The sequence below is a fragment of the Artibeus jamaicensis genome, unplaced genomic scaffold, assembly GCF_021234435.1.
Source record: "Artibeus jamaicensis isolate MK-2021 breed Jamaican fruit bat unplaced genomic scaffold, CSHL_Jam_final scaffold_625, whole genome shotgun sequence".
NCBI classification, from domain to species: Eukaryota; Metazoa; Chordata; class Mammalia; order Chiroptera; family Phyllostomidae; genus Artibeus; species Artibeus jamaicensis.
In genome coordinates, this window is record NW_026522051.1 from 2240003 (window position 1) to 2265820 (window position 25818).

General features: G+C 47.5%; 3 protein-coding genes across 8 annotated transcripts in view; 2 read left to right on the forward strand and 1 right to left on the reverse strand.

Annotated features, from left to right (window-relative positions):
* The window catches only part of CCDC181 (coiled-coil domain containing 181), a 30194-nt gene extending 19755 nt beyond the window's left edge, over positions 1-10439 (forward strand). Inside the window, exon 6 of one of the 2 annotated variants that reach the window (XM_053659390.1) lies at positions 10388-10439. In XM_053659390.1, coding sequence (XP_053515365.1) covers positions 10388-10402 — 15 coding nt within the window. In that variant the 3' untranslated portion in view covers positions 10403-10439. The remainder of the gene's footprint in view (positions 1-10387) is intronic. The other variant, XM_053659387.1, reaches the window with a different exon arrangement.
* On the reverse strand, positions 1879-17498 carry BLZF1 (basic leucine zipper nuclear factor 1). Its single transcript, XM_037167444.2, has 7 exons — positions 17146-17498; positions 15904-15980; positions 12067-12488; positions 10446-10645; positions 8453-8581; positions 6088-6307; positions 1879-3312 (listed from the first exon to the last, which is right to left on the reverse strand). Exons 2-7 carry the CDS (start codon positions 15932-15934, stop codon positions 3127-3129), a joined length of 1188 nt encoding a protein of 395 aa, XP_037023339.2. The 5' UTR covers positions 15935-15980; positions 17146-17498; the 3' UTR covers positions 1879-3126.
* A 182-nt stretch (positions 17499-17680) lies between these two features.
* NME7 (NME/NM23 family member 7) overlaps positions 17681-25818 on the forward strand; it is a 94173-nt gene continuing 86035 nt past the window's right edge. For all 5 annotated transcript variants that reach the window (XM_037167509.2, XM_037167511.2, XM_053659303.1 and 2 more), the window contains exon 1: positions 17681-17786. In XM_037167509.2, coding sequence (XP_037023404.1) covers positions 17784-17786 — 3 coding nt within the window. In that variant the 5' untranslated portion in view covers positions 17681-17783. The remainder of the gene's footprint in view (positions 17787-25818) is intronic.

Genomic DNA, 25818 nt, shown 5'->3' on the forward strand with positions numbered 1-25818 from the left:
TCTTTCAATAGCTGGTGGAATTCGTCAGAGAGACTTTCTGGTCCTGGACGTCCATGGGAAGGCTTTTCTTTCTTAGTAGGCAATTTTTTTGAGCAGTGTTGGGTTCACAGCAAAACTGAGCAGAACGTGCAGAGTTCCCGTATTTCCCCTGCCCTCCCCAACCTCCCCCACCGCCAGTGTCACTGACAAAGTGGCGCCTTCGTTGCGACCCATGCACCTGCATTGGCACATCATCATCGCCCAGTGTCCACGGCTTACATCCGGGTTCACTCTGGCGTCAGGTGTTCGATCACTCATGTAACTGCTTTGGTTCTTACAGGTCTGTTCCTGTTTTCTGTTTCTTTTTGTGTCAGTTTTGATAGATTATTTATTTCTAGGAATTTGTCCATTTCATCCAGGTTATTTGTCAGTGCACGCTCGTTCCTTTTTTTAAAAATCTGTATGAGGTTGGTAATAATGTCCCCGCTTTCATTTCTGATTTAGTTATCTGTATCTTCTTTCTTTCTTAGTCTGTCTGGCTACAGGCTTGACAATTTCATGAATCTTTTTGAAGAAACCAACTTTTGGTTTCTTGATACTCTCTTGCTTTTTTATTCTCTCTTTTTATTTCTGCTCGAACTTCGATATCCTTCCTTGTGTTACCTTCTTTAATTTAGTTTGCCTTCTTTTTCTAGTCCCTTAATGTGTAAGCTCAGGTCGTTGATTTGAGATCTTTCATTTTGTTTAGCTAAGTGTTGACTTTATTATTATTATTATGGACACTCTTAAATCAACCATCGCAGAAGTCTGCTGCCAGTTTGAGGTTATAAGAGGGTACAATTTTTTATTATAGTAAAATGTACACAAACGTATATAAAATTGACCATTTTTAAAAGTGCGACTCAGTGGCATTACACACATCTACGCCGCTGCACGGCCCCTGCTGCTCTCCGGCCCCAGGACTCCTCGTCATCCCGACTGGAGCTCCGTGCCCGCCAGTCTTCCAAAGCTCCCCACTCTGCCTTCCCCTGTCGCCTGGCAGCCGCTGCTCTGCCTCCGTCTCTGGTCTGATGATTTCAGTGCCTCCTGTAAGTGGAATTGTACACTAGTTGCCCCTTTGTTTCTGACTTATTTCATTTAGCGTAATGTTCTAGAGATTCTTCTGTGCCCTAGCGTAGATCAGATTTTCATTCTTTGTTAAGGCTGAACATTCCATTTTCTGTAGGTATATATGTGTGTGTATGTATGTACACATCCACCCAGGGACCCCTGTATTACCGCCACCTTCTGGCTATTGTGAATGTTGCTGCTGTGAACACCGGCACACAAGTACCTGTTTGAGTCCTTGCTTCCAGCTGTTTGGGTACCTACCTACATGTGGAATCGCTGGGTCTTAACGTGACTTTGTGACCTTTTTGAGGGACTGCCATGCTGCCTTCTGTAGTGGCTGCACCAGTTTACATTCCTACCAGCTGCACAAGGGTTTCACTTTTTTCACATCCTCACCTTGTTATTTTGCCTTTTTGAAATAGTCATCCTAACAGGCGTAAAGGGCTCAATTTGCATTTCCCTAATTATTAGTGATGTTGAGCATCTTTTGATGTGCTTATTGGCCATTAGTGTATCGTTTTAGGAGAAATGGCTATTCATGTCCTTTGCCTATTTTTCTAGATTGGGTTGTTTTTCGTTGTTGAGTTGTAGTTCTTTATTTATTCTGGACACCGGACCCTTATTAGATATGAGATTTGCAAATATTTTTGCCCACTCTGTGGTGCCTTTTTATTCTGTTGATAGTGTCCTTTGATGTACAGAAGTCTTTCATTTTGATGAAGTTCAATTTATCTTTTTTGTTTGCTTCTGGACTTCACAACTAAGAAATCACTGCCAAATTCAAGGTCATGAAACTTTTCCTCTCTCTTTTATTTCCTCTCTGTTTTATACTAAGTAAAACTAAAGGAAAGGCTGAAGAAGCAGTTGAAAATAGTATAAGCTAGAAGAAAACTTGAACTGAAATACATCATTCTGGGGGAAAAAAGACAATGCTGAATAAAGAATATAGAGAAATTTATTGCCACTCGAAATTATAAATATAATTCAGATGAATGAGACCAAAAACTATCAAATCTGTACTTTGACCAGATTTGTTTCTTGAAGATTTCTCTGTTGATACACACTTCTGTAACTAAGTAGTATAATTTGGTACAAACATTTTATGGATAGTTTTAAAGGCCTATAAAAGAACATTTTGTGATTGTCCATCATGAATAATGTAAACTAATTGATGGACTGCACGTTTGAGTTTGTGCAGTATTCTACAAACGTCCTACTTGCTCCACCATGGTCTATAAACACCCCACTGGACGTTCTGGTTGCGCTGGTCAGAATGAGCTCAGCTGTCAGGGTCTGTGTCGTCTGCACACGTCGGGTTGTGCCACTCACACTGTGGGGTCCCCGCACCGGACCGACACGAGGACACGTTCGCAGGAGCACTTGTTCCTGCGGCTGCAAGATACTGGTAATTTTCCTAACACACAGCACTTATCTTAAAACCTTCACCTATAGTATTTCCTAAGCCTCCTTTGTAGCCCCCCAAAAATCACCGAAAAGGAAAAAACACTCCCCCCAACATTCCCGGCCAATTACTACTTTAGAGTAAGGATCGGAAAACTGGGAAAAGCGAGACAGTATTTCGGGCTTCGCGGCCCCGTTCCATCCGCTCGGCTCCGCAGTGGCGCTGCAAAAGCCACACAGACCGCAGTAAGTGACGGGGGGCTGCAGGTGGCCTGGGCTGTCCTGTGGCCATCCTTGTCTCAATGGCCAAAATTAGCTCTGCTCAAATAAAACACACAGCAAGATAAACAATACTTAGAGCCTCAAAGAAGATATGTTAACTCATTTCCTGTTAGATGTAGGGAAAGCATCATGTCAGGTCTGGGCAGCGTTCTGCATGCACTTGAGACATAGCTGCAGCTTCGTTCTTTCCTGACCCCGAGACCGCTGTTAGGAAAGGGTGGTCTGCCGTCTAGCCCGTGGAACGTCTTTGAGGGCGCGTATCAGTAGAAAGTGAGAGCACTTCTAGTGTGGCAGGAGCAGCGGCAGCGGGGGGCAGGCGTGTGCCCGCAGCGGGCTGCCAGCGCTGACCGTCCACTACAGGACAACGAGCTCCCCCTGGCAGCGATTGCAGCAGTTGAAAGTGATATTTTCGTATCGAGTGTAGGGATGAAATCGCCCAGTATTTTTCTTTGTAGTGAGTAAGGTGCTTGGAGAAGACTCAGAAAATGGATTATCAGGTGGGCTTTCCATACAGGCAGCTGGGTCCAAACTGCGTAGAACCTAAGGAAATAAGCAACAGTGTCAGATGGACCCAGTGGGGGCTGTGAACGCCCGGGTGCTGTCGAGGTGTAACTACCCGTGAAGTTCCACCTCACTAATATGTGAACACCACCGAAACCCCATGTGAATGGGGAATCTGACTGACGAGAGGACTTATCCCTTCTCTCAAAAAGCTCTAAATTTAATAGCGATGCGTAGTTACTACACTACCTAGTCTATTTTTTAAAAATGAAGAAACGACTGTTTTCCTACGGACGCTGAAGAACAAGCATGGACACGCAGAGGGTGAGGCCGTACCAGCTCTCCGTGAGGTGACGTTCAAGCTCACCCTGCACCAGACTCCCCGTCTTCCTCCTTCGGTCTGCTGCATTCAGCTGCAGGGAGTCAGGATTCTGCCTTGATTCTGGCATTGAAACCCTACTTCCAAGTTTCTGACCACTTTAAAAGCCAGCGGCGTCTCCTTTCTCTCTTCCTAATTTTTGCTCAGCCCTGTGCGCCAGCCGCTGTGCCCTGTGTCTCGGGTCTCGGGGACGCCCCGCTCCCTTCCCTGGCTCTCCCGCCCTCAGCTGCTCGAGTCCGCTGCCCCTGCTGAGCCCACGACAGGAGGGACTCTCAGCAGAGACAGCGTGGAAGTGCAGGCTCCTCGTTCCTGCTTCTCACATTCACGTTCCCCCACTGTCACCACGTGAGGGGACGGTTACAGTGCAGAGGAGGCAGGCGGTGCGACTGGGAAGGAGCTGCGGAAAGACTGGCTCCATAAGGCCAGGGTCACGAGCGCTTCCAGAAAGGAGCGGTCAGTTCTGCCAAATGCCACCGGCGGTGACACAGCTTCCCAGAGGGAACAGAGGAGGAGGACAGAAAGGACAAAATGACGATTTAGGTTTAGGTGCTAATCCATTTACTAAACAGCCCAGTACCTACTATGTGCAAAGGATTATACCAGATCTTAAGGACACGCAAGACACAGCCCCGTCCTTAAAAGACCTTATCGCTTGGGTGATGGAGAATCGAACAACTGCGACTGTCCATGTTAAAGCGCTATAATAAATATGTGTAAAATGTGACGGAAGCCTTGAAGAAGGCACACTGAGGTGTGCCAGGGCGGTTCTGGGGGATGGTGAGGGCTGGCTCCTCGAGGCAGAGAGGTGCTGGGAGGGCGGTGGAGGCAGAAGCAGTGGTCGGTGCAGACGTGTGAGATGCAGTGGCATAGTGGAATAAAACGTGGTTACCCACTGGAATGTGAGTTGTGTGGGGAGGGCGGGAGGTGAAACTGGGAAATGATCACTGACAAGGGAAGATGGAGTCAAGGTTATGACGATCCTTTTATACAGTATACAGAATTCAGACTCGATAAGGGAGCCCGGGAGCTGTTTCGACAGGAGCACCGAGCTGAATGCGCGGGCATGAGGGGTGGCGTCTGGGAAACCTCTCCGGCAGGTGGAAAGCAGGGCAGGGAGCCAGGGGTGAGGCGGCCACTGCCGAGGTCCAGGCTGAAGGCCGGCGGCTGGAGTTGGGAGGGAGGAGGAGAAACTGATAGGATCTGTAAAACCGACAGTATTTGGGGGGTGAAGGAAACACTAAAAGTGACAGCTGTCACTGACTGAGAACGAGACTAGACTGGAATCTGCTGTGGGCTTCATGTGCGTTATTTTGTGGAATCCTCAAAACACCCCTGTACAGCAGGTATGGTCTGCTGAGACAGGGAGCAGTGGGGAAGAAGCAGGTTGCTTTTCTTCTGGGTTTTTTCTGAGTGGGAAAAATACAAGTGCTAAAAACAAGGAGAAATGAGGTGGTTCTACTTTTAGCTGTCCATGGGACAAATACGTGGAGGTCTCCCACGGAAACGTATGGGAGGCCGGCTGCCAGAGAGGCGTCTGGCTGTCAAGTGGGGCCCTGAGGGAGCGTGTGCCTCTGCCCTCTTTCTCTTCTGTACGTAAGGAGCAAGACGCCTGCTGGCGAGTGTGATGGGCGTAGGAACAAAGAGGACAAACAGCTGCACAGACACGGGACTGCAGACAAGGGAAGAGATGAAGGCACTTCAGAGTGGAGTCCGGACAAGCCGAGGCGAGAGCTAGCAGAGTGGCCGAGGAGAAGAAGAAGAATAGGGGTCGAGGGATAAAAATGATGAGGTGACCCAGGAAAAGGGGGACTGAGGACGAAGGAGTTGGAGCTCGGAAGAGACACGGGGACCACAGCTGTCTGCAGAGGTGCTGGGCGGAGACTGAGCCAGCGGAGCAGTTCTAGTCCGTGACAGCCTCCGATGGGAACCTACAGGTGGGGAGTTGAAGTGGAACGGGAGTGAACCTGGCCTGTGGCCAGAACTGAGACCACGGCGTTTGGCACCGCATCGACATGACCTTGACTTCACCCAAGACTGCGTGTGCAGGCCTGCACTCTACGATTCTGCACCATTTGGCACATTCACGTGTGTGTGTGGGAATCAACAATTTCTAAGAGCAGAAATAATCTATTATCTATTCTTGATTATTAAATTAGAAATTCTACATAGTTTTCGTATCAAAATGAACTCAAGAAAAACCTAAAAAACAGGCGCTTTTTCTAAACAATTGCATTTTTCTCCTTAAGAACAGAATAATCATATCTGAGAAAATTAAAGCTCAGAGGGAGAAATCGCTTTCTCCAAGACGACAGGCTCATCTGCATGAGAATCCTGGTCAGAGCCCATGTCCTGCGCTTCCCCTCAGAACATGCCGCCCTTGTTCTGGTAAGAGGCTGGTATTAGAAGTTCCTCAGATCCTGCAAGAAAAGGTTCACCTTTTCAGCCATTTTTTCTGCTGGGCTGCTGCAGAATTCAACTGTGGGTGGAACCTTTTTCTGGGCGTGCGCACCGACATTCCCCAGAAGGTGAGAATGCACCGCTCGGGCCAGCGTGTGATTGGCGAGGGCCAGTTCGGCCGCGCTGTGGGGCCGCGCGCTGGGGGTGTAGGTCTGCTCTCTCCCCCACTGCAGGGAGACCAGGAGCTCCTCCAGAAGTCTGCGGAGAGCACAGGGACACGGGCGTTAACAAGGGCGCGAGGGGACAATCGGAACGCTCAGTAAGTGAGAAACACTTCTGAAGTAGTGTGACATCTTTCTCCATCTCTCTCTGAGTTCAGTCAATCAGCACGTCTGGTAAAGTAAGTCGGATAACAGAAAGCACTTACCAGTTCATTGGGTGGTGATCAGGAAATCCCTTCACAAACTACTTCTTTGTTCTCGTGTTTTTAGGTGGGTGAAATATGCTCCTGTACTCATGCAGTTGTGCATCCGTCGAGATATTCGTATGCATTTCTTTTCTGGGAGTCGCACTGGTTTTTGAAAGACATCCCAACCTACAGTTCCCAGGCTAAAGGTTACTTGGACGTGGCATGTAAATAGCCTTTTTAGACTGTCACGCTCCACCTAACGACAGGCTATCTTCTGAGCAATGCGCAGTTCGACAGCTGCATCACGGTATAACCGTCACGGAGCGCCCTCGCACACGCCTACACGGTGCGTCTCCGGCACACCTGCGCTGCACGGCACAGCTGACTGCTCCCGGCGCCAAACTGGTACAGCAGGTCAGTGTATGACATGAGATTACAGCAAACATTGAGAAGAGGACACAGTCCAGAGACAGTCGCCGGGTGAGGCTGCTGCCGGCATAACACGGTACACTGTCGGACAGCACACTGCTTCTCCGGAAGAGGAAAGAGCACACTCTAGAATAACGGTACAAAGTATAGCACAGGACACACATAAAGCACCACGTAGTCACGTGTGATCACTGTCGAGTACGTGGACTTTTACACGACCGGCATCACCACAGACACGCCAGCCCGCCTCGTGCTGGCGGCCACATCGCTGGGGATGGGAATCTTCCAGCGCCGCCGCCGTAACCCGTGGGAGCACTGCGGGTCCGCCACGCGCCTGCACTTGGGCGGATTTGATTGACTGACTCTCTGTAAGGATTTGCATCTAAGTTCACGAGAGAGAGGGTCCGCAGTTTTCTTGCAGTCCCTGTCTGGTTTGGGTATGGGGACAGTGCTGGGGACAGTGCTGGCCTCATACAACAAGTGGAAATTGTTCCCTACTTCTCTGCTTCCTAGAAGAGTTGGTGTAAATTTGGCTTTATTTCTTCTGTAGATGTTTGCTACTATTCTCTGGTGAATTAGTCTAGGCCTGGAGTTTCATTTCCTGGAAGGTTTTTTAACTATAAATACCATTGTTTTAATAGGTTACGCTACTCAGGTTTTCTGTTCTCGAGTACTGGTGGGTAGTGGTTTGTGTCTCTCAGGGAGGCTGTCCGTTTCATTTCACTCCGGCTGTCCGACGGACGTATTGGCAGAGGGGACTGTCCCTGACACCCCTCCCCTGTCAACGTCACCTTTCAGTCGTGATACTGTTGTGTGCATCCTTTTTCCTCCTGATTATACTGGGGTTTCCTTAATTTTACCTTTTCAAAGAAGCAGCATCGGGCCTCCTATTTCATTTATTTCTGCTCTCGTCCTTATTGTTTTCTTCTTTTTGCTTAATTTGCTCCTTGTATTTCTTAAGGGGGAAGCTTACATTACTGAGGATACCTTTTTTCTTTTCTAAGCTAAGCATTTAGTTGTAAATTTCCCTCTAAACACTGCTTTAGTTGCCTCCCGCAAAACGTGATGTTTTGATGCGTTGGGTTTTCATTCTTCCAGTCTGCCCTGCGGTCGCCTCTTGGACCTGCACTGATCTGAGTTGCACCGAGTCAGCTGTGTAGGAGTACGAGCACTTCTAGGGAGGGCCACCTGTCCTGATGGCCGTGGTGCAGGCGGACACGAAGGCGCACTCTCACCCTGCCGAACGGTCCTCACAAGGGTGCCCTTCCCTTGGGAAGGAAGGAAGGACGGGCGCACTCCTCGGCTTCCACTGAAAGTTTTACAAAAGTGCTACACGCATAATCCAAACTGACTTTTAAAACCAGAGATTTCTTCTATTATGTGTGTACTAAGACACGTATCCTCTGTTTTTTAGTCTCCCTCCCTCTCCTGGGCATCTGTTTTGAATCGCTACTCAAAGTACATGCTCAGTAAGTTACTCAGGGCAGCAGTACTACTGAACTGTCACGGTGACAGACACTGCAGGAGGCAGCGGCGATGCTCGCAGTGCTGAACAAGGGCCATACCTCTGGGTGGCTCCCATTTCCTGGCGAAACTGCTCCCGCTCGCTCAGGAGATCCTGTACAGCGCCCTGTGCCTCGCGGTGCTGGCGCTGTAGGACCGCTCGGGAGTCGGTCAGCTCATCGGCCATGACCCTGGGAGAGGTTAGAATGGTCCCTGTAAATTCTCTGATGACAACATGGGGCAGAGAAGTTCACGTATGACGCTGGCGATCATCAGTTTCAAAAGCCTAACCAAGAAGAGCTAACATCATCAAACTAATTCTCAGTTGTTAAATCTTCACTAAAAAGTATTTAAAATGGCCCTGGCTGGTGTAGCTCAGTGGATTGAGTGCAGGCCTGCGAACCAGACAACTGCAGTTCGATTCCCAGTCAGGGCACATACCGGGGTTGCAGGCAGGTTCCCTGCAGGCCAGTTCCCAGCAGGGGACGCACAAAAGGCAACCATACATTGATGTTTCTCTCCCTCTCTCATTCCCTTCCCCTCTAAAGATAAATAAATAAACTCTTTAAAAAAAAAGTATTTAAAATGTCTACAAGCTGAGAACTCACTGAAGGGATTCAATTAAAACATTTACAAAATGACAAAGGAAATGGACTTTTCTTATTATAGTGACTTTCAGGATGTACCTCAGTATTACTCCAGATTGATCAAATTTTGAAAAAATATTACATTAACCAAATATTTTAAGTAAAAAACATTTTAAAGGAAAACAAAAATGCATTATTTTCCTACCATCCTACTTACCTCTTTGCCTTTGGAAAATATTAAAATAAAGTAGAAAGGCTTCTCTAAAAGGGAAACGAAGTCTTCCCTCCTGCCCAGCACCCCATCCTTCTTTTATATGTAACCAATAGTTTCTTATACATTTTTCCAGAAAAAATTATGCATATTCAACATAAAAAGTATGTTAGAAATAAATGTATTCTTTCTATTTACAGAAAGAGGATTATTTTGTACAAACTTTTCTGTACTTTGCTTTTTTCACTTACTAGCTTATCCTGGCGAGTTTCTCATATTAGCACATAGTGGGATTCTTACTGGCCTTACTGCGCCACAGTCAGTTTTGATCAGGATATTAAAAAAAGGTTACGTGTTACAGTATGCCTCTTAAACTGTTCAAAGAGAACTAATTAACTTTCACTCAAAGACAAAAGTTCATTTCTCCAAACAGCATCCTATACTAGTGTAGTTAGGAATCAAATTACGGACTTTCAGAGAGCAGTCAACTACTAAAAACTATAGCAGACATTAAGACACGCAGAAACGCTTTCCCAGAAATCTATTCCCGACAACCAGTGGTTCTTACAGCACAGCCTGGGGGCCTCCGGGGTTTGGTGAGAGACCACCAGAGGGTGGCACTTCAGTCAGCGGGTGGGCTGCGTGCGGAGCGCGGCGGGGTGACGCCCAGGACCGTTCCCCAGCAGCAGGGCGTCGTCGGAAGGGGGCGGGCACGCACACAAAGAGCCGCAACTTCCAGCCGAGGGTCCCGGTTGTGCACAGCCCCGGGGGGCAGCCCCACCCCGTGTGCCACACAGATGTCCCCCTCTCCCTCCTCGCGTGGGAGGAAGGCTGGGCGCCTCTGTTATGCGGGTAAGTCCGACGAGAACAGGGAGTGGAGGACGAATAATGTTACCTTACAGAGTGGCGATGAGACCTGAGTTCTCCAGAAAAATAACGTAGTCTGCTTTTTGTGATTTGTACATTTACTAGATGTCTGAGTCCACCGTTTTGTTGGTCATTAAACACCGCAGTGGGGGTGATTTCTCCTACAGGGCAGTGACCTAGAATTCTGGGGGGGGGGTCCCGCATGACGTCGCTCCCCATTTAGGGAGGCCGCGTTCCCATCCACGGGAGCAAGAGTCCACAGCTTAACACACGCAGCACTTCAACAACCAACTCAAAATTTTTCACACCACGGTCGACTTCTTGCATTACAGGTCAAAAGTCAGTAGATCAAACACTAGCAACGGAAATACTGTTGGAAACAGGAAATACCTGCTCGCGAGGAACTTGCTCCGCCACACATCGCACTGTATGGACATGCGCTCCAGCTGTTCGGCCAGCCGGGCCGCGTTCCGACCCAGGGCTTCGTTCTCCAAAAGGAGCTGGTTTTTCTCCCGGGCCAGACGTTCAAAGTGGTACTGAAGGTCATCCCCAACAGAGGCCACCAGCAGCTTTTTTAGCTCTCGATTGACCTGGAAGGGCGCATGACCAATGTAACAAGCAAGGTAACGTCAGTGACTATAATGTCGCAGAGTGGACAAAATATTGATCCAATGGTGACAGTCAATATTTAAGTTTTGTAATAGACATATATTAACCATAGCTTCCTCTGCTTTTTGTATCTATACTTATAGTCCAAGTGGTTATAAACTGAGCCTCTTATAATAAGAGCACAAATTATTATCATAGAAATAACAAACTGCTTTGGTCAGCACCTAAAGAAGAAAAATCAGAAAACTAAACAAGCTTTGTTAAAAATATGACTGAATGTTTCAGGTGGTTTTTGAACTTTAATCAACATTTAAAAAATAATTTCTTTGTGCCCTGGGATTTTTCCTTTTAAAAGGAAGCAGAGGAAGCAGTTCAGGACTCTCCACAAGCGCCCTCTTCCTGTTGTTGCTAAAGTGCAAACGTTACAACCCAAACGCCCAACAGCAGGCACCGGTCTGCGGCGGCCACCGAAAAACAGACTGTGCCGCGGGCAACAGACTGTGCCGCGACGTAAGAACACTGACAACAGACTGTGCCGCGACGTAAGAACACTGACAACAGACTGTGCCGCGACGTAAGAACACACTGACAATACTGTGCCGCGACGTAAGAACACTGACAACAGACTGTGCCGCAATGTGCGACGTAAGAACACACTGACAACAGACTGTGCCGCGACGTAGGAACACTGACAACAGACTTTGCCGCGACGTAAGAACACCGGCAACAGACTGTGCCGCGTAAGAACACATTGGTAACTTAGGCGGTGCTGTCTTCACGGTTTCTCTCTGTTTTCCGAGCAGTTTACAAATTCTAACTTTAGAACTAGTGATGTGTTAAAAACGCACCGCGACGTATTTGGGAAAGGCCCACTAACTGCAGCATTACAGGGACTGGCATCTGTGAGACACGCCGCGGTCTCACAGGGGAGGAAGGTGGAGGCCAGGGCACCGCTGGCCGAGATGCGAAGATTGCAGATCACCTTCCGCTGACACTGAGGACCCCAGGACTGACCCCACCATTCTCTTTAGTCGGAGCCTTGAGTGTGCATGGGCAAAAACACTAGAGATTTGTGGCTGCTTAGAACAGGGTTTGCGCGCCAGGCGGTCCAAAGCCTGACTCGGCCAGTCCTCGGCTGGAGTTGGAACCCGCTTCACAGCTTACAGGCCTCCGGCCCAAAGCTCCCACAGCCCTATCTTCAGCGTGGTTCAAAGTGTGTAAGTTCCCAACACACACTAGCTCTACTGGTGGCCCAGAGCGAGAACGTGGCATTTGAGAGGAAGCCACCATGAGAGGTGATCAGCCACAGCAAGCGACATCTACTCTCCGGGAGGAGGAGGCTGCAGGCTGAGCAGGGGCGCGTCAGGGCCCTCACCAAGGCCCGGGGCAGGGCTGGCCTTACCTCCGTCTGCACCCGCAGCTGGTTGGAGAGGCCTTCCTTGTCCTGCAGCAGCCTCCGCTCCGAGTTCTTGAGCTTCTTCAGCTCTGCGAGCCCCTCACCGGGCTCTGCGGCCCCCTCCGACCGGCCCAGGCGCTCCCCCTTCTGACGCCCCAGGGACTGGGCCTTGGTGCTGCCGCGGGGCACGGCGTGGGTGATGGCGGCCCTGGGGACCACTATTCTCACAGCCTCCACCTCCACCGCCTTGTCGCTGCGCACCTCGCCCAGCTGAAGGACTCCTGGGCTCTCGGCCGCTTTCTTCCGTGGACTCCGGAGGGTGGGTGGTTGCGCCGGTGGGGCTCCGGTGGGGACCTCCACAGAGTGAGGGGGCTCCTCAGTTTCCATTCCATCTCCCGCTCCTCGGACTGGGGCAGAAGCCAGGGTGACTGAAAACGGGAAACCAATACGGAGACGACTTACCGAAAGGCAGTACCAGGAAAAGACCACGACACACCTCACCCTACACTCAGAATTACTGACATTCGGAAGAATGAAAAAATTCAAAGTAAAAAGTAATTGTCAAAACAGCCACGTGCCCAGAAAAGATGAGCAGCACCCTGCAGGCTCAGGCTTCCCTTACGCAAGTGGTTTCTCTCTGGGTGAAGATGCAGGGGATTTGGAATCCGGGCACTCGGTTCTGACTTCCACAACCTAGTGTGACGCTAGGCAGGCAATTTAACTGCCCACAAATCTCAGTTTCCTCGCCTGCAAAATGAACACACTAGCAACTGCGCCAGAGGGTGGTGGCAGGAAAGAACACGGAGACCAAGAGCCTGGCTCTCCAAGGACACATGACACTGGAGAACCGTGAACAACGAATGTCAGCTTCATACACGCACATCTGAAACCGTCTACTTCAAGACCCATTTATCTGTTTTTCTGAACTCTTGGCAAAGAATGCTCTGCACAGACCTCCCAGCTGGGTTACTGAGTACTCTCTCTCTCCGAGGCCCCAATTCCTGCTGTGGCTTCTCTCCAACGGCTTCTTGGCCACTGGCTGTGGTCCCTGGACATCCCTACGAAGCTGGCTGCTACTCCACCCGTTGCATGAAGTCCTCCCATTGCTCCGGCCCATTCTCTGAAGAGGCCTACGGCACTTACTGTCTCCGACATTCAGCTCGAAACTTAATCATGAAGCACAGTGGTCGCCGTAAGGGTTTTGTGCGTGCTGACCTCACTGCCCCACTAAGTCTGCCGAGCACATTCAGAGTGGGCAGGATGCCCTCGGGGTACCCGTGGGAGGAACGTGGTGTTAGAGAAATGTCAGTGTTGAAATGCCTCCGACTTTCTTATTTGGGTTTCACTGTCACTAAACTGTCTGACCTCAGTGCCTTTAGTTTAAATTTTAATCTCATTCCCTCAAGAAAGTTTTGGATTCAGATTCCAATCTTCAGATTGCTCCTATTTATCGCATGTCCCCCTTTCAGAAACAGCCCTGGCCCAAGGACACGCCCTTCTCTTGACGGTATCGCTCAAACTTCCGTGGGGAGTTCTGGCACCATACACCGAACCTGCTGCTCTTTGGAGGTGTCAGAAGAAGTGCAGACAGCTGACAAACTTGTCACAACAAAAAGTGACAAGTGCATTTTTTCTCAGGCTCTGCAATTACAGTACCTTTTGTTAATTAACACCAGTTAACGTAAATCCAGTAGGAACAGGACGAACACTGAATTACCTAGCATACTGTAAAATTAAAATCAAATGAGATGATGTGTGTGAAAGTGCTTCAAAACTCTGGTCCTTATCTCAAACAAGCAATAACAATGAAAATAATTTAGTTTCACAAGGCCTTGCGTATGATAACACCGTATTTGGTTTCTGTTTTTTACAAGCTCCATGGCAGTTGCTCTCACATAAGTTACCAATTAATTGATCTTATTTCCCATTAATCCCCAGTATTACCTTCATTGTAGTCTCTGATATGCTTATGCTAATAATATAAAACGTGGCTCTGAAACACTGTTGCATGCAACTGAATTAATTTCATTCAATATTCAGTGGCATGATCTTCTCTCCCTTGCTTCCTAAACATATTTAAACCCCCTTTAAGCAGTTTGCTATCGAGGTCAGCTTGCTACGAAGTTGGCGTCCAGAAAACGGTTTCCCATCTCACACTGAAAGCCCCTCCCTCCAGAACTCACTCCACTCAAGAACAACCTGCATCGGGAGGAATTCACCTTGGACTTGGTAAGACTGTTACTGATATTTAAGTGAAAATAGGCAGTAGGCAGTGTGCTATAAGGGTCTGAATCACAAGGGAAGAGGTCAGAGCTGAAGATAGACTTGGAAGTCATTCTTAGAGATAATTACTGAAGCCTTGAGACTAGAGGAGAAAGCCCCTGAGGAAGCAACATTTAAAAGATAAACCAGAGCCCTGGCCACTGTACCTCAGCAGATTGAGTACAGACCTGTGAACCAAAGGATCATGGTTCAACTCCCAGTCAGGGCACAAGCCTGGGTTGCAGGCCAGTTCCCAGCGGGGGACGCAGGAGAGGCAATTATACATTGATACTTCTCTCCCTCTCTCCTTACCTTCCCCTCTGAAGATAAACAAAAAAAATCTTAAAAAACAAAACAAAAGATGGGAACAAAATTTTTTAAGTAATTAATTAATTAAATAATTAAAAGATAAACCAGAAAAAGAGGGTAAGACAGAAACAGAGAATGGCTAGAGCCGCGATGTCCCACGGAACTTCCTGCAATGATGGAAATGCCCTAAATCTGCACTTTCTGACACGACCACCACCAGCCACCTATGGCTCCTGAGAACCTGTAATGTGGCTAGTGTGCCTGAGAAACTAAATTTTTAACTTTTACAAATATTAACTTAAACTCGAATAGCTACAGTTGTTAGTGCATTGGACAGTGAAGGGCTACAGAGAAGGGGGAAACTAAGAGAGATGTCGTGCAAGTCAAGGACAGAAAGTATTTCAAAATGTGGGAATGACAAACGGCAGGCAGCGTTGCCGAGAGAGCAAGCAGGGCGGGACTGAAACATCACTCCTGCAACTAGCAAGTGCTATGACTTGCATCCTGTCTCCCCAAGTATTCACGTGTGGGAGTCTGACTCTCCGTACCTCGGAATGCGACCTTATTTGCAACCAGGGTCACTGCAGATGTAATTAGTTGAGATCATATTGGAGTAGGATGGGACCCTACTCCAATATGACTGATGTCCTTATAAAAAGGAAACATTTGGGCACAGAAACATGCAGGGAAAATGCCATGGGAAGGTAAAGTAAGATATCAGGGTGATCAGGCCAAGGAATACCAAAAATTGCCAGCAAACCACCAGCAACTAGGAGACAAGCTTGGAACAGATCCTTCCCCGGTGCCAGTTGCTCAGGAAGCAAGGCCCTGCCAACATGGACAAGGAGTCCCGGACAGACTGGGACTCCTAGCCTCAGAACTGCGAGACAATAAATTTCTATATAGTTTATGCCACCAGCTTGTGGTACTTTCTTACAGCAGCCCTAGCAAACCAATAAAACAAGGGAGAGATCTTGTACACCTACTCCGTGTTTGCCCCTAACCTTGCAGTGGAGAGAAGACACGGCTGTAAAACTCTGCTTTTAATAGTAGTTGTCACCTAATAAATACTCCAGAAGGCCGTTAACATTCAACTGTACACTTGAAGTACTGACATGTAAATACTGTAGTACAAAGCAAACATGAGATCTGAAACCCAGGTGATTCCCGAGGGCTCCATGAGACTTACTCAGCTGGCTCAAACATTCCTCCGTCCTATCGTCATAAAAGCCATGTTCTAAAAACAATGATCACTAAAACAAGAAGACTTACCTTTAGTTTCTAAACTCTCAAGAGTAGTCATTTTTTTTAACTAACAAAAATGCACCCCAAGACTTCTACCGCAAAACCTAAAAAAAGTATAAAATGAAAGAATTAAAACCATACTGTATAAACACATTCAGTAAATCCCTCTAATTTAAATATGAAATTCTACTTGCTTCTGAATTTAGTAACATGAATTTAGAAAGACAGTGTTCCATATCCTTTGACAGGTGATATTGTTACACCTGCCCAATGTCTCACAAAGAATCAGGGGTGGCATTTCTGCTTCCCTGCCCTCAGCTGTAACTCTAAATCATCGGAGGTGTGTCTGGAATTTTAGTTCGGAAATACCACTTACGCTACCTTGGTGGCTTCTGCATTATTCATATGACAACAGGAATTTTAAAGTAATTACGGTAATTACTTTCTCGGGAGACATGACTGACACTAATTTATTCCCTGTGTAATCAGAGAGGAGCGAGCTTCTGTTTCGATGTCTAACAATAACAACATTCAGGATGACTCATCTTGCATTTTCTTGACAATAAGATTACAATTTTGGCATAGCATATGCTCTCAAAAATGTATGCATGGCCTTACAGGACAAAGATTCCCGGGACGAGAAGAAAGGTGATGCTATTGCCATGTTAATAAATGAACTATACACTAGATGACAACCGGGTTCTCCACAGAAATAATCGCTCTGAGTACTCGCCATAGCCTGGCCCTGGGTCTTCCAAGACGACTGTCCTCAACAGTCACAAATCCTCCTTTTAAAATTTCTTTTAATTTAAAAAAATTTGTTATTGTCGTTCTGTTACAGTAGTCCGAATTCTCCCCCGTTGCTCTCCCCTGCCCCGCCCCCCGTTCCCACGGTCAATCCCAACCCTGCTGCATCTCCGCATAGGTCATTTACATTGCCCTTAAAGCGGGTCTCCAAAGTCCCTTCGATCGAGCAGTGATCCCTGAAACCGCGCTGGGGAGATGCGGGCGAAATGGACAAACATCGCGGGGGGGTCTGCCGGCAAATACGGGGTGAAAGGGACGGCGGTAGGAGTGAAGTGAGTGGGTAACAGGAGGCAGGTGAGGAAGCAACACGCCGGTCAACTTCTGCCGCCCTGGGAAGTCGTATTCGAAGTTCTAACCCTGTCTGAACAAGCCCTGGATTCAAAGGCGTGGACACCGAACTCCCACCTACACCTCCGCCGCTGTCGGTACCCCCTGGTTCCACCAGCAGGTTCTTGGATTTACCTGTAAGATCCTCACTTTTCCTAGTCCAGAGGGCTGCCCCGTCCCGGTTCTCCGGCTCAAAATCACCGGGCTGACTTCTCCGCACAGTCTCTTTCCATCCCGAGCCGACCTGCCCCGCCCAGGTCGTCCTGACAGCAACTTCTCGCTCTTTACTAGTCACTTCCGATTAATCAGTCAGGGTTTCGTTTCCGGAACACGTTTCCAAGAGAAACAGGTAAATGCACTCTTAGTGCGTTTAAATTCAAGCAACACAGGCTATACGGTGTAAGGCTTCAGTGACTGAAAACTGGACAGATGCCTACTTAAAAATACATTATAGAATATTCGGACTCTAGTAACCGGAGGGTGGCTTGAACTTCCGGGTCACCTGTCAACCAAACGGAAGTGATGACGCTGGAAAGAGCTAAGCTAGGTTCCGTTCGCCCAGTGCGCTGGCGTTAAGGGGCGTGTCTGTCGACGTGATGGGCGGAGCTTTGATTACTTCCAGCCAATAGAGACAAGGGATCGGGGCAGTGACTTCCGTGCAACGTGCAGTAGTAGGCGGGGCTCTGTTGCTGGAGTAACCGGGCTTCAGTGTTGGTGCTGGCGTCCTCTCCGTCTGCGCGAGACCTCTTTCCCTCTGCTTAGCTCCTGAGACTATGGTGAGTGCCAGACGGCTCCAGGGTCCTGGTGTCGCAGCGTCCCCAGTCCTGGGTCTAATGGGCACTCGGGACGTGCCCGGGCCTTGCACCTTCGCCCTATTGTCTCTTTAGTGCTGCTGAGCCCTTAGAGTAATGTAACGGAAAGTTTTGGGGTAAAACACTGAGTGTAATAGCCGGAGGTGAAACATCATTCCGAACAAACTTTTTAAATGGTTGCGTTTTCAAGCTCAGCTTCACCTTAGCGTGCTTCATTTAAGAGTGTGTAGTGGCGGGTACATGACTGTTTCAGCCCGGCTGTGGGTCTCCCTGGATTTTAGTCTTTGCTACCCTGGGTGGCGGAGCTCTGTTCCACACCCCGTCTGAGGGCCACCTAGTAGAAGCCAGGTGATTCCTTCTGGGTCCGTACTTTTTTTTTTTTTTTTTTAAACAGGAATGCCCCATCTAGGTAACTTGGAGAGCTTCTGGAAAATTCATTTGCTTGAGCTATGGCCCCAGAAATTCTGAGTTAATTGGAATAGGGCTGGGGATTTGCATTTTTAAAGGCTTGCAGGTGATTTCAATTCACTCACCTGTTTGAGAACAGGGTTCTACATAATTCACATAATTAGCAAAATTTTAAACATTTGTGAATAACGGGCCGTAGAATAGATAGTTAACTGTTGGCGGGTGGGTATAGCTATGAATTTAGCAACAAAGCCCCACTCAGCACCCCCTCTTTCTTGTTTTTTGTTATCCAGCCTGCCTTTCCCCCAGAGTCCTATTCAAGCCTTCACTTTGCAAACCCTGCCCCTCCTCCTCCCTCTATTCTAAGCAGATGACAGAGTCTAAGAGTCAGTTTCTTCAACCTCCTGCCCCCAGCCTACACATTGATCTACAGTTTTATCCTCCGTTCAGTGTTGTGTTTCTAGTTTGGAGAAAGAGGTGCCGAAGGGTGACACACCCATTATTTCCTCAGGTCTCACTCCTTGCCATTCATGACAGTACTTTTTGCTTTTCTCTTTTCGTGTGTGATTTTGGCCTTTTTCTCTCTCCGCTTTCCTCTTCTCGCTGTTAAAATCATACACATCTTAAGGAAATGAAATAAACAAAAACACATGCTCCATCTTGTGTTTCTCCGCAGTTCTTCCACCTACCTACCAGTAAATCGCTAGAAAGCATAGTGTTTTCACTCGCTTCAACTTCTGCCTCTTCACTTTCATCCTCAATATTCTGTTGTCTGACCTCTTCTCTAATGGCTTCAGGGAAGGTCCGCTTGCTGAAGTTTCTAATGGCCTTTTAAGTGCCAGATTCAGTAATTCTCAGAATTTATTCAGGCTCTCTGTGACAATTGAAACTCAAGGGCATCCCTTGCGCCTCCCCTGGGTTTGCCTGCTTTGTACATGCTATCTGGTTCCTTAATTAATTTCACCTTCTAGTCTATACATTTTCCTTGGGTGATTTCAAGTACACAGACTTCTCCTAGTGCCTAAGCTTTTGGCCCTCAATTTCAGTTTTCCTCTGAGACCTGGCACCTACTTTCCTGGGCATCTGTCTCTACCTGGTTACCACAGAGGCCCCTCAAACTCAATAGGACCCAAATGGAACTCGCTGTATTTCTACCTGTTCTCTCTTATTGCCCCACGTTAATGAATGACACCACTATATTATAAGCTAAACCAGCGACCGGGTTATCCTGCATTCATGTCTCTCCAGCCTCCAATATCCAATTGGTTCGTAAATCCTGTTTCCTTTAAGGTCTCCTTTCTTGCCTGGACTATTGCAATAGTGTCTTTAACAGTCTGGTCCAACAATTCCCCAAACCACTATTTTCTCTACTATGAGAAGGAATTTTCTGGAACTGAAACCTGTTGCTCTTACTCACCTCTGTGAAACTCTAGGCTCCCCATTTCCTTTTGTACAAAATGCAGGGTCTCCGGACCAGCATTCGGGGCCTCCAGGACCTAGCACTTACCCTTCAGCCTCCTCTCAATGCTCCTCCCTTCCCTACATGTTCCTCTTAGCACCTCGCTTTCGAGCTAGTACTTGTCTTTCATTGAACGTACCAAGTCACTTCAGGCTGGTGATAAGCTTGTTCCCTCTCCTTTGCACGTATGATTCCTGCACCCAGAACATGCTCCCCTCTTTTTTGCCTGCCAGACTCTTGATGTTCCCAGACCCTGTTGAGGTGTCTCTTCTCTTGTGATGCCTTTCTTATCTGCTTGAAGAAAATTGATACTTCATTCTTTTTTGTTACCACCTTACATTCTACACATCCCTGTTGTTGTATTTACCATGTGCACTTGAACTTATTTGTGTGTGGATTTGCCACCCTCACTGAACTGAGAACTGCTAGAGGGATGGATCCTCATTTTGTTCACTGCCATTGCTTGGACCATTGCAGGCACTCAGATACTTGCTGAATGAATCAAAGTAGTAAGAAAGGATGTCAGTGCTCTGAGAGGGTGCAGAGTGCTTGGGGGATGGTGGAGCATGACCCGACTCACTTTTCAGAGTCAGAAAAGCCACCCCAAAGCGAGTGGAATCTGATTGTGATTGCTACAAGTCAGTGACCTGTGCAATGGCATGGGGAGGTGGAAAGTGACATGTGCAGAGTACTGTTTGTATGTGTGTGCGTGTGTGTGTGCCTGCCTTACTTTTTGTCATTCAGACCTCCCAACATCCCAAAGAGCAATGAACTCTACCCTCTACCTTGGCCAGAGTTGTATGTGTAGCTCCTTAAGATTGGGTGGTCAGCGAAGGTCTCCGTGGTGGAGTGCAAGGGCCTGGGGGAGGCTCCGGGCAGCACTAACAGCACGAGCAAAGGCCCAAGGCAGCCCGCTTCAGGAACTGGCATACGAATAGTGTAGAAATGAATGGACATTGGGTGCCAGCAGCAGTGGGAAGCTGGGCAGAGGAGAGCCTGAGGTGGGACCAGAGAGGCGGCCCAGGCCAGACCACGTGGTGCCCTGCAGAGGTCTTGCTCAGACTGCAGATCGGAAGCCATCACTCCTTTGTGACGTCAGTTTGTGGTGTGCAGCCAGCATTCAAAAAGAGGGGGACACTTTGACGAAACTTTTATTTTAGCCTGAATGTACGTCGTGCCTGCCTGGTTCTGACGTAAAACAGATTTCATGCTGTGAGTCATGATACATGAAGTTCAAGGTCTAGTGTGCTTTGACTAACGTGTACTTTAAAAGGCAAAGTAGCTGCATTCTCAAGGCAGGCATATTTCTTATTCCTCCTTTGACCTTGGGGCAACTTGGTGTGCACTGAGATCAATGAAAACCAGGAGTTGACTACAGGAGAATTTTCAGGCCTCTTTCTGCATCCATATCTCTCTTCCATGTCAGGTGTGGTCGATCCTTTATGAGAAAGAATGGGCCTTTAGGAAAAAAGAGAGAAATGGCGTCCTTCCCTGTGTTCAGTCTGGCCACGGGCGCTGGTGCTGGACCAAAGGCCGGCAGTCCCTCTCCAGGCAGCTGAGAGCGGGGTTCTTTTTGTCCTGCCGCCCATGGCTTTTTGATCATAACAGGTAAATTAGCTGTCGGCTTCCACCTGCATCTGGCTCGTTACAGTTGGAGCCTTCAGCACCAGAGTTAGCTTCCACCTGCAAATTTTAGAACCACCTTTACCTTAAATTTGGTTTGTCCCCCATACGTGGCGTTTAGGAGAAAGAATATGCTAGAGTTGTCACTTTATTTACCTCTATGTGTAAAGAGAATAGAGAAGATAATTCTAAGTCTCTTGTGACTGATAAAGTGAAATGAATGTTACCCATTCTCTAAATAGAGGATTGACCCAAAAACTGTTGGCCAAGACGAATTGCTAGTCTGAGGTCTGTGACGATTATCAACTGTTCCACAAGAATTAGACTAAACAGATGTCTCCAAGTCATCTAAAAAGAGCCTGCAAAAAGAGTTTCATGATTGCTAAATAGACACCAGGATTTTGTTCTGTGAAATGTTTTTAGGTTCCAGCTTTATTATATTTCTTCTAAACAGGTTTACTGTTTTTTTTTTTTGGGGGGGGGGGGCAAATACTTCTTACCCATCCAGAAGTCCCTTTGTTACTTGACCTGATGATTTGCAGGTCCAAAGCCCCGGGCAGGATATCATTTGCTGTAACTGAAATGAGAAAGCAGAAACTTAAACAATATTTTTACATATGTTCTGTGATATTCTTCTTTAGCAGGGACCGGTTGTATCTGCAAACCTAAACAGCAACTGGTTCATATAATGCCCCAATTTTCTTTTTTATTTTTCCTACTAAATTACCCTGCTTTATTTTTTAAATCACTTTTTTCAAGTCCAAAATTATCTTTTTTCTTTTCTTTTTAATATATTTTATTGATTATGCCATTACAGTTGTCCTACTTCCCTCCCCCTTCATTCCCCTCCACCCTGCACACCCCCTCTCCCACCATTCCCCCCTTTAGTTTATGTCCACGTGTCACAAGTTCTTTAGATTCTATATTTCCCCTACTATTCTTGCCCTCCCCCCTGTCTATTTTGTACCTACCATCTATGCTACTTATTCTCTGTACCTTCTCCCTCCTTCTCCCACTCCCCTGTTGCTAACCCTCCATGTGATCTTCATTTCTGTGGTCCGCTCCTGATCTAGCTGTCCTCTTAGTTTGCTTTTGTTTCAGGTGTGGTTCTTAATAACTGTGAGTTTGTTGTCCTTTCACTGTTCATCTTTTTTATCTTTTTCTTAGATAAGTCCCTTTAACATTTCATATAATAAGGACTTGCTGATGATGAACTCCTTGAATTTGACCTTATCTGAGATGCACTTTATCTGCTCTTCCATTCTAAAGGAAAGCTTTGCTGGATAAAGCAATCTTGGATGTAGGTCTTTGGATTTCATGAGCTGGAATACTTCTTTCCAGCCCCATCTTGCCTGTAAGGTCTCTTTTGAGAAATCTGCTGACAGTCTGATGGGAACTCCTTTGTAGGTGACTGTCCCCTTAGCTCTTGCTGCTTCTAGGATTCTCTCCTTCATTTTAATCTTGGCTAATATAATGATGATGTGCCTTGGTGTGTTCCTTCTTGGGTCCAACTTCTTTGGGACTCTCTGAGCTTCCTGGATTTCCTGGAAGTCTATTTCCTTTGCCAGATTGGGGAAATTCTCCTTTATTATTTGTTCAAAGAACTTTTCCACTTGTGGCTGTCCCTCTTCCCCTTCTGGTACTCCTATAATTTGGATGTTGGAGCGTTTAAAGATGTCCTGAAGGTTCCTAAGCCTCTCCTCATTTTTTTGAATTCTTGTTTCTTCATTCTTTTCTGTTTGGTCATATTTTTTTCCCTTCTTGTCCATTCCCTTGATTTGAGTCCCAGTTTCCTTTCTATCACTATTGGTTTCCTGTGCATTTCCCTTTATTTCAATTAGTTTAGCCTTCATTTTTTCCTCTAATTTGTGACAAAAATCAACCAGTTTTGTGAGCATCCTGATCACTAGTGTTTTGAACTATGCATCTGATAGGTTGGCTATCTCTTGGTCACTTAGAAGTATTGGCCCTGGGGCTTTGAGCTGTTCTTCTTGAGCCATAATGTTTTGGTCTGTTCGCGCCTGTTACATATGAGGAGCAGAGCCTTAGGTGTTCACCAGGGTGGGGCGACCCAGTCACTGGGTTGTGATGCTGTATGTGGGGGTGGGGTCAGAGAGGGGCAACGGCATCTGTTCTGCTCTCTCTTGGATTTCAGTTCCCTCTGCTGCTTCCTGCAAGTAAACTGGGCCCCCCTGGTGCCAGCTTCTGGGTGTGTGGGCCTGTGTACACTCCAGGACCCTGTGGGTCTCTCCAATGAACTCTCTGTGAGCCTGGGAGCTTCTCCCAGTACCTTGACCCCGAAAGTTTTTCCAGTTGGTGCTTTTAGACTTTAATTCCCGTAGCTGGGGCCCTAGCCTATGCGGTCGCTCCTTCGCCTGGTTTATCTGAGTGTGAATGTGTGACCGTGGTCAGCCGGCCGCCTTGCACCCTCACTAGGTCCACCTGTTGCCACCCCACACTGGGGATCTGCTAACCGCTGTCTGTGCACCTGGGTCGGTCCTGTGCTTTTTCCTGCCCCACCCTGCTCCACTGCTGACTCTGCCCTCTTACCAGCCTGGCTGAATGGTTTATTGTTGTCAGACTTTCATACAGTTCAATTTTCTGTGTTTTGGTTGCATTTTTGTTACTAAAACTTTGTTGTCTTTAAACCTGGTTGTGCGAGGAGGGACAGTGGTTCTACCTACACCTCCATCTTGGCCGGAAGTCCCCCCAAGTTTCTTCATATGGAGCTCTTCCTTTTTATCCCCCACCCTGTCTTACTTTTTTTTGTTACCCAGCCTTTGAGATACAATTTGCATATAATGTTGTACAGCTTTAAGATGTACGTGATTTGACACACGTCTGTATCAAAAAATGATCGCCACTGCAGGATTGGCTCGGCCCTCCATCATGTCCCCAAACTACCGTGTGTGTGTGTGTGTGTGTGTGTGTGTGTGTGTGTGCGAGAACGAGCATTGAGGACCTGCGGTCTTGGGCAGAGGGGCTGCCTGAAAAGGGTGAAGGGAGTTAAAAGGTACAAACTTGCAGTTACGAAATAAATAAGTCCAGGGGATGTGATGGACGGTGACTGTAGTTAATAACACTGTTGCATATTTAAAAGACCTGAATAGTTCTTTGTACAAGAAAAACTCTTTTTTAACTATGTGTGGTGGTGGATGTTGACTAGACTAACTGTGGGGATTACTTTGTAATATATACAAATATCAAATCACAATGCTGTAGATCTGAAACCAATATGTTATATGTCAATCATATCTCCAAAGACACTCCGAAAACAAACACAAGAAATCATCTTAGTGGGATCCCAAATTTGGGGGAAAAAACACTATAAATTTGTGATGAAATGCTCCTAAGGACACTTCTGCTACCTTTGTACCCTTAAAACGGTGTAAATGGTAAATCCTGCCCACAAGGGGTGGGAACTCAGGACCAGGATGGACCTGGTTGGAGAAGCTCAAGCCAGTGGCAGAAATGCAATGATTATAATGGGACAAGTGACGGACAACCCAAATGCCTATCAGTAGGGAGATGGCTAAGGGAGCCCTGGCGCAGCTGTGCTGGCGATGGTACGCGGCATGTGCAGAGGCTGGGGTAGGTCTAGACGCACCGACCTAGACAGACGGGGCTTTTACATGAATGCGGGATACTTGTGGTTTACCATTTATGTAACGAATCATCGCCCAGACCAGTCGATGCTAAGGAGCTTTTCTGCTACGGTTTCTAGGCGTTTTCTAGGGTTTTAGGAAGATGTGATTTCAGTCTTGAATCCACGTGGAGTTATTTTTGGGCAGTGAGGTAAGACTGAGGTTTGGTTTCACCACCCTCCCTTCCTCATTCACCAGTTACTCATTCATTCAAACGGTTATTTAGCGTCCTCCATCTGCCTTGCACTGATTGGTTACAAAGTGATTGATAAATTAGCACAGGGTAGCTCCTACCCCATAGAACTTCTTGAGAGAAACAGATACTAGGAAAAAGTTACAAGTGTAATTTGGGTTACAAAAGAGAAATTACAAGGTGAGGTAGAAATGTCTAACAGAATTGAGTGATCTGACCTTGCCTGGCGTGCCCAGGGAAAGCCTGCTGGATGCTGTAACTTTTTAATTCTTTTTTCTCTCTTACTTGGGAAGGCGTGCGATACATGTAAACAGATAAGTGAACTTGGCCACCTTGTATGTTGCCAAGCACTGTGAGGAAGGTCAAACTAAGCCCTGTGATCATAGCGGCCTCCAAGAGCAGGTGGTCTTATGTGGGACAGTCAGGGAAGGTCCTGGTGAGGAGGTGACATTATTTATTGAAGAGGTGACATGAGAGCTGAGCTCTCAGACAGCAGCCGGTGGGGTAGAGGTCCAGGAGGGGAGGCTCACAGCAGGGGCTGCAGCGAGGGCCCAGGCTTGGCAGGGGATGGGGAGGTGGGGTGGGGGCAGCCCGAGTGGCAGGCCCGGGGAAGGTGGTGAGGGGGGGGGACAGGAGGAGAGCAGGTCTGAGAGGCTTGTGGAACTTGGA

Excerpts from the sequence above, each read along its gene's own strand:
- BLZF1 (XM_037167444.2), bottom strand. The coding sequence starts at position 15,934 with ATGACTACTCTTGAGAGTTTAGAAACTAAAG. Across the intron at positions 10,646-12,066 it reads AGCTGCGGGTGCAGACGGAG|GTCAATCGAGAGCTAAAAAA; the intron begins GTAAGGCCAGCC and ends GCGCCCTTCCAG. Across the intron at positions 6,308-8,452 it reads GAAATGGGAGCCACCCAGAG|ACTTCTGGAGGAGCTCCTGG; the intron begins GTATGGCCCTTG and ends TGCTCTCCGCAG.